This window comes from Nestor notabilis, unplaced genomic scaffold, assembly GCF_000696875.1.
Source record: "Nestor notabilis isolate BGI_N333 unplaced genomic scaffold, ASM69687v1 scaffold30412, whole genome shotgun sequence".
Classification (NCBI taxonomy): Eukaryota; Metazoa; Chordata; class Aves; order Psittaciformes; family Psittacidae; genus Nestor; species Nestor notabilis.
In genome coordinates this window covers 41,662-49,822 of record NW_009917489.1, presented here as the reverse complement: position 1 = coordinate 49,822, position 8,161 = coordinate 41,662, and the positions used below count along the sequence as shown (strand labels likewise).

Below are 8,161 nucleotides of genomic sequence, written 5' to 3'. Positions count from 1 at the left end.
CCAATCATCTGGAACTTCACCTGACTGCCAGACCAGATGGAGAGAAGGCAGAGGACAGCAGAAGGAATGATCAGACATCTAGAAAACATGGTCTGAAGAGAAAGTTTAAATCAACTAAGATATTTTTGCATAGGCAAAAATAAAATAAAGGGGAGATAATCTTCAAACAAACATGTGGAAGGTGCAGAAGTTCATACCGATTGGAAACACGGGAATAAGTCTTAGACTTGAAATAAAGAAAGGGAAATTTAGGCAAGAACATGAGGAAAAGCTTGCTTATGGTACACATAGACCCTTCAGACAGAATGCTGAAACCCTCCAAAAGAGACTGAGATGATTAGATTTCAGAGAAAGCACAGGCGCACATTTGTCAGAAGTGATTCAAATCTGAGCTTGACCTTTGGAAGAGTAGCAGGCTAGATGTGATCCTCCCAAAACTCCTTCCAATTCTGTTTTCTAAGGCTTCTCTCTGACCTGATGCACTGGATCAATAAACAATCTAGAGTAACTATTACATGGATCACTGGGGTGGCAGACAACAGTAAAAGTGCATGATGTACTGTAATTACTAATAACATGCATATGCATTTATATGACACATGTCAATGCTTTGTATTGACAGTCACAGCATGAAACAGCAGTGTAAACCATTTGGGAAAAAAACCTGTTACACATAGAAGCAGCCCATAAATTCTTACATGTAATATAGGCATTATGGAAAAAATGTCCTTAGTATGTCACAGGGGAGCCAATTACTTTCTGTCTTTACATCAGAGCCTCAGGGATCAGACAGATGTGCCAGTCTTTGGCTAAAGGAAGATAAACAGGACACTCCTGATAGGAGCATTTTAGTAAACATTTAGAATAAAAATCTAATCTAATACAGATAATTCCTAATACTTCCTGTATTCCTAATACCCTAATACAGGAAGTCCGTTTTCTTTTGTAAGAAACTGTAAAATACCATCTTCGAGGCGTCAAACTTTCATATTAATCTAGAAAAGTAAATACAATAAAGGCCCTTCTGACTTCAGCACAGATCTCTATGGGCAGAAAGCTATGCCCTGACAGACAAAGCAGGATTGGGTGATTAACATACTAAAGTGCCCTTTCCATGGGTCTCAACAGAGAAAACTCCCATTATGTACTCTCTTCGCAAGTCAGTGCAATTATAAAAAAGGGCAACTGAAAAGAACAACCACCTGTAAGACACAAGACATTTATCAACCAAACAACATACACACAGTTTTAGCCAGATGTAAATCATTAATGTTGAGACAAACTTCTACACTGAAGCGAGACTTCTACAGCTACAGAAATTATATTCTACTTTTCCTATTTTGTGTTTCTATACACCTACATACATATATATGTTATATGTATATATCTGCATGCTATAGCCTGTCAGTGTCACCCAAACTGTGAAATTCTACAGGCAGCTTTTGCTCATAAATCTAGAAAGCACTTTTTCTGTCAGTAGAACAAACCCTTAATCTACTTTCAAGGAGCTGTAAAAGACAGCTCCTGTGATTCACCCCCTCCCCTCAACAGAAGCACTGCTTGTTAATCCAGCAGGAAATAACATTTGCCAGGATTGACAGCTGTGGATTTGTATTCAATTCTCAAATTAAAAACCAATGATAGGGCCTAGTTCAATGGAGATGTCAAGCAAAATAAAGCAAGCAAAGAACCTGCTGCTTTCTCTGTAAAATACAAACATACATACATTTTGGGCAACAATACTAAAATCTGGAAAGGAGATATAATGGGATTAAAGCTCTGTGCAACCTTTCCCTTGAGGTTTTGTTTTCGAGGGGTTTTTTTTCCCCTCCAACAACTCATATTTTTTATTTTTACATATTAAGTTTTCTTCTTACTCCTAGTCTATGTTTTAAAACATGTTAGAATCTATTTCAATAACTATTCAAAACCCTGCAAAAAATACGGCGTAAAATTTTTCATAGTCAAATCAGCAAAATCCTCATATATAAAATTACTGTCCAATTTGAAGAAGGCTTAATTACAGCTCAACTATTATGAAGAGATGTAATGGCACACGTTCTAATGCTTCTGTAAAATTGCATTAATGGTAAATCAGAGTCCATCTTGGGCAGCTTCTATTGTTAAATCAGAAAAATAAGAATCAGAGATGGAAAATACCTGGCACAGTAAAGACAGGCTGTTTTCTAGTGCTGTAACAAACTGCTCTGGAGAGCCCAATGCAACTTTTTCTAGTTCTAATAGTCTTTGGAATAAATCACAATAGCATCATTCTTACTGTGAATTCAATCTTATAATTAGGAGGTTGTAATTCCTTAAGTCTCTTTAAACACTCCTCTCACTTGCTGAAAATTATACCTTTCATATACTTTCAGATGTCCATGTCCTCCAACACACTGCTTAAATAAGGGAACAGAGAACATTAACTTACCTGCAGGCCACTTCAGCAATCTGTGAAACAACAAAATGCAACATTTTTAACTTACTGCTATTTACCTGTAAGAAGTGATTCTCCTTAGGTCTGTAACAGCAACATGATAGCCACATTCTTCTAAGACTTCCTCACATGCAATTTCTTCTACAGAAAGGTCTGGTTTGTCAACAATGCCAGCGCAGAGTTCATAGGTCACTCCTACTGCAGCAGGTAAGGGATTCTCTAGACGAGAGAAGCTCTCATTATCCCGATTCTGAAAGAGTTGAGGATGATGCTTTTCTACTTCACTCATGTAAACAGCTAAAAAAAAAACCCAAACAAAAAAAAAAACACCACACAAAAGAAAAAGAAAGGGGGTGTGTGTTAGTTTGTTCATATTAAACAGAAAAAAAGATGGTACATGAATTTTGCCTGGAAATCAGAGTACTTGAAAGTAATAAAGAATTCAGTTCTGTTATCTGTTACAGGGAAATTGCAATTTTAGAGAACAAAGCTTCGCTTGCAATTTCTGTAAAATTATTCTTTAAACTCTATTTGTGCTTACATCATTTGGAGTGAATTCCTGAATACCTTAAAATAAATAGAAATAAAAAAAAGGAAGCTAGATCATCCAAGAAATCTGCATCCCAGAAGTGCCATTCAGCTTCCATTTGTTGGGCAATGCGGATATCAGGATTTAATTTAAACTATGCAGTTATCTTGCAGGGAAGTTGGGTTGTACATTACGTACCATGTGCACAATGATGAGTCTTTCAGCCTGTCAACTCAGCTGTTATTTAGAAAGGGTATGAAAAGCATGTATGTTTGTTTGAAAAAAAAAATAATCTCTTTTGAACATATAGCTCCTTGCAGAGATTCCTGTGTGGAGGCTGAAAAAGACTTCTTGAATTAATCTACGAACAGCTGCCACTGTAATGCACTCCTAAAGAAAGTGCAAATGCCAGATTTTAGTCCTTATTTGAGCAAAACCTCTCACTGATGTCAACAGAAATTTTGCCTGAGAACTGTAAGACTGAATCACTATCGCAGTTTCAAATCATTGTAACTTTAACTTGCAGGTATAATCCCATTTGTTTCTTCTTTGAAATTTCCTCATGTCTATTCCCTTGCATTCCATGAAAGGTTACCACAAGGATGTTATAAAGCAATCTGAATAAACCATTTTAAAATTTAAAATTATTTTTATTCCATTAGTTTACATGCCTATTTCATATACACATGATTTTCAAATGAGCTTATCTTTAAAGGAAGGCTGCTATGAGGTCTCACCAGAGCTTTCTCTTCAAGCTGAACAACTTTCTCAGCTTGTGTCCATAGGAGAGGTGCTCCAGCCCTCTCATCATTTTTCTGGCTTCCTCTGGACTCTCTCCAACAAGTCCACATCCACATGCAGTACTCCAGGTGGGGTCTCACGAGGGCAGAGTTGAGAGAAGAATCACCTCCCTCAACCTACTGGTCACACTACTGGTTTCTTACTTGAGGACATGACTGGAGCTTAGTTTTCTTTTTTAAATGCAGCATGAAGGCAGGGGAAAAAAAAAAAATTCCATGCAGACTCTGAGGGACAGATCCTTGATAGGTGTCAATGGTCATTATTCCAAAAACTTCTAAAAGCTATGGCAATTACCAAAATGACAACTGCCTCCAAGATACCTCTATGAGCCAAATACTCTTAAGGTTTTATTGCTTTTTTATTACTGACATACCCGTATCAGTAAATACAAAAAAGAGTAAGACATGCATCCTGCTAAGGGACTTGGGCATCAAAACATGATGCAGGTAAGAATGTGCAGTACAGACATATGAAACTGTGATTGAAGTAACTCTCTGTTACAAGTCTGTGAAACCCCTAAAACGCATTCTGTAATTCCAACAGGCACCTGCCATTCTTCTTCTCCCTCAGCACAGCTGGGCTCCACGTACAGCAAAACCTACGTTCTCAGAAGCACCTAATCCAGAAGTCCTCTTCAGAGTAAAGTCCTGCAATATGCCAACATTTAGAGCCCAGTAACAGCTTTGCTCTGTAGATAAGGAAGAAAAGAAGCAGGACCAGCCACTTCCTTAAGAGTCTAAATATTAGAGCATTCACCAAGAAGCTGAAGTACAAATTCAATATGAGGGTTGCAAAGGTTCAAACAATTTATCTCTCACAAAGCCTACAAAACCAAGCTGCCTGCTAGTATCAAGGAACAAAGGAGACTGCACAAGCAATGCACCAGGGGAAATAAAGCACTGGATGGAAAAGCAGTCTGTGGCTTATTGACTAGGGCACACTCTTTGGAGGGAAACCTGAAACTCTCCCCTTCCTCATTACAGGTTATAAGCTTATTGCAAATGCAGAGAGTGTGGAGAGCAGAAACTAGAAGCAAGAGCTCAGCTCCCAGCACAATTACCCACTCACCAGGCCCCTGTCTGATTTCTTTTTTGTCTCCTGATGGCTTATGCTAATTTGGTCAGGAACTGCCACTTCATCATCACCAGCCTGCCTCCTCCACCATCAGAGACATGCGATGAGCAACAGCACAGTTATGACTCGACCAACCTCCTAGTACTCATTAGATATCTTGACTCATTACCCTAGAGCCACTCAGCTGCAAGAAGTCTCAGTGGAATTGATGTACTTGCCTGCCTTTCTGCAAAGCTGGGACAAAGGATAGATGGCTCAACCAAACTCATCAAATAAGATCGTAATGGTTATTCAAAGCAGCCTTGTCAGATGACTCAGACAAGGACTTGTTTGCTATCCCTAAAGAGAAGAAAACAACAGTACAGACTGAGGGGCTGGTGGGGTTTAGTTGACTGGGAAATGTGATAGCTTTTCTTTAAACTTCTGATTTCTCTTTGATTGGAACCAGTGTTTCGTATCGCCTGAAAGAGAACATGGCTTATGATTCAAGTCTTTGATACTGCATATTTTAAGTCACAATCCATTGAAAGGTCATTGTACTTACAGTGAAAAAAACAGGACACACATTCACAGGAACTTTCTCAGGAACCTTTGTTATTTATTTATTTATTAGATTCGAAAACATGTGGTCAATCGACCACCAAAATGAGCACTGCTCAAGACCTTTGCAGTCAGTAAAGGGTAAGGAACTAATATGGAAACTACTGAGATATACCTGTAATTTTTTTCCCTCTGCTCCTTCCAAATGTGTAATTTAATGATCATTCAAGATGAGAAGGCCAACAGCATCGTGGGTATCAGAAATAGCATAGCCAGCAGGGCTAGGGCAGTGATCATCCCCCTGTACTTGGCACTAGTGAGGCTGCACCTTGAATCCTGTGTTCAGTTCTGTGCCCCTCAATACAAGAGAGATACTGGAGGTGCTGGAGCAGCTCCAGAGAAGGGCAACGAAGCTGGTGAAGGGCCTGGAGCACAAGTCTGATGAGGAACGGCTGCGGAAACTGGGGGTGTTTAGTCTGGAGAAGAGAAGACTCAGGGGGGACCTTATCGCTTTCTACAACTACCTGAAAGGAGGTTGTAGTGAGATGGGGGTCAGTCTCTTCTCCCAAGTAACAAGCCATAGGACAAGAGGAAATGGCCTCAAGCTGCGCCAGGGAAGGTTTAGTTTGGATATGAGGAACAATTTCTTCACTAGAGGGTGTTCAGGCATTGGAACATGCTGCCCAGGGAAGTGGTGGAATCACCGTCCCTGGAAGTGTTGACAAACCGTGTAGATGAGGCCCTCAGTGACATGGTTTAGTGGTGGTCTTGGCAGTGCTGGGGTAATGGTTGGACTTGAGGATCTTAAAGGTCTTTTCCAACATAGTTGATTCTATGATTCTACGATCTAAGTCCACAGTGCACTAAAGAATATGGTCCTGTCTGTCCCACTCTGGCTGTGTGCTCCTGCCACGCCACAAGCCAGCATGAACTCTCTCAGGTCAGTCTCATAGGCTGCCTAATCCTCAACATTTCTGTTTGCAGCCATGTAAGATCTCTGCTGCAGCCACACAAAGGCTGGTGCTGCGAAAGGGAATGGAGTGGGAATGTACACACAGGGAGGGATGAATTCTCTTACATGCTGCATAGACTTCAATGGGAAAATGGTATTGTGACACCTCACCTTAAGGAAAAGCAAGCACATATGTCAACCTGCAAACGTGCAGAGGACGTGTCTGGTAGAGAGAGTGGCAGCTCTATGCTCAGAAGTAATGAGCTACCGCTTTGCTGGTGGGACTCATAGGAGCCAGCAAGGAGAGAAGTCTCAGTCTTCATTTTTGCTTTGTGGAACAGGCACAAGGCACACAATAACCATGGAATGGCAATATAATTAAAGTGATGTGAGTAACGTCAGGGCATGGTTATGATCACTAAACTGCTATGGGGTGTCTGACTGACCACTCTCCCTCTGGCCAGGTTTCTGGGCAGCTCCAGCCTCCGGAACAGTTTAACTCCAAGAACAGTCTAGACTTTTGAGGCAGATTTAACACTTCCATATGGATGATGTAATGAACATGTTGCTGTTCGGCACACATGCACATATATATATATATATGCACATATATGAAGGCTTCTGCCTGAGATAGCCTCAAAGAGAGCAACAGCTATATGAGCCATTTCATCCGGCTGGCAAATAAAAGACATTGGATTAGCGATAAACAAACACACACTTTATAATAGTCAATATAGTGCTTCATGGGAAGTATGGACTGTCAGTATAACAGTGCCGCACAACACTGAAGAGCCTGTCAGTAACTGTCACTACACAAGGACAGCATGACAGCACCCTAGAAAGTTTCCCATAAAGTCTACCATGAACAGTCTTGAAATGGTCTCTTAGCAACAGTCAGTGAAATATCTTCCGATATTTTTAGTTAACATGCCAGAATATGCATTTAATTTTTAACCTCCAGAAAGTAAATATTGCTTCGAATTAAAATTACTGATACAAAAACTCAGGAAAAAATAATAGTACATTAACCAAAATTCATAATAATAACTGGTAAAATGAAGCTGTCCACATATACATAATGATGAAAAGCATGCAGTCTCGTATTTCCCTCATTATAAATTCCCAAGTGTACAATGCACAACAACACATTAAAAAAAAAAAAAAAAGAATATTTCAGGAAAAAAAGAAAAAAGGAAAAATAATTGTGCTTCTGAACATTACTAGATAGGTCAAAAAGGAACTTAAAATAAAAGTATATCTATTGCTATTTGTAATTTCACCCCAAAAATGACAATGACTAGCCCAAAAGCAGAATGTAAGGCTACCCTGATCTGTAATGGAAATTTCCCTGGTTAGAAATTCTGACCAACTGAAAGGGGTGGGCTACCATACAAAGAAACGGAATATAGAACAAAGATTTTATCACCACAGATGCACCAACTTTTAACTGCTAAACCCTTAAAAGCTTGCTTCGCTAGAGAGCAAAAGTAAATCTAAAAAAAGAGGATTACCTGGGCGGAACTGCTTCACCAGAACAAAGCACTGCCGAGAAGTATTAAAGATCAGGATTGACACACTGAGGAAGAAGGTAAAAAAGAAATAAAAAATCAATGCTTTATGAAGGATTAATGCAGAACTATTAAACTTACATCTTGTGAATTTAACTACATAAATATATAGAAGATTCATTACTAAAGCCACAATGCAACAAAATCCTTGTCCAAAAGCCATCAAGAGGGATAGATAATGGGTTGTGTTCCCAAAGCCCCTGAGAATTTACCCAAAATTAAGTCACTTAAGACCAAAATGGTCTCTTGCCACGCAAAGT

The 8,161-nt window shown here is 39.5% G+C and overlaps 1 protein-coding gene across 1 annotated transcript; it reads right to left on the bottom strand.

Moving 5' to 3' along the window:
* Positions 1-2,496: 2,496 nt before the first annotated feature.
* Positions 2,497-7,909, bottom strand: NUDT14 (nudix (nucleoside diphosphate linked moiety X)-type motif 14; the record flags this gene model as incomplete). Its single annotated transcript, XM_010009259.1, has 2 exons — positions 2,497-2,734; positions 7,845-7,909. Coding segments are annotated over 2 exons (303 nt in total), but the record flags the coding sequence as incomplete, so codon positions are not given.
* Positions 7,910-8,161: the final 252 nt, after the last annotated feature.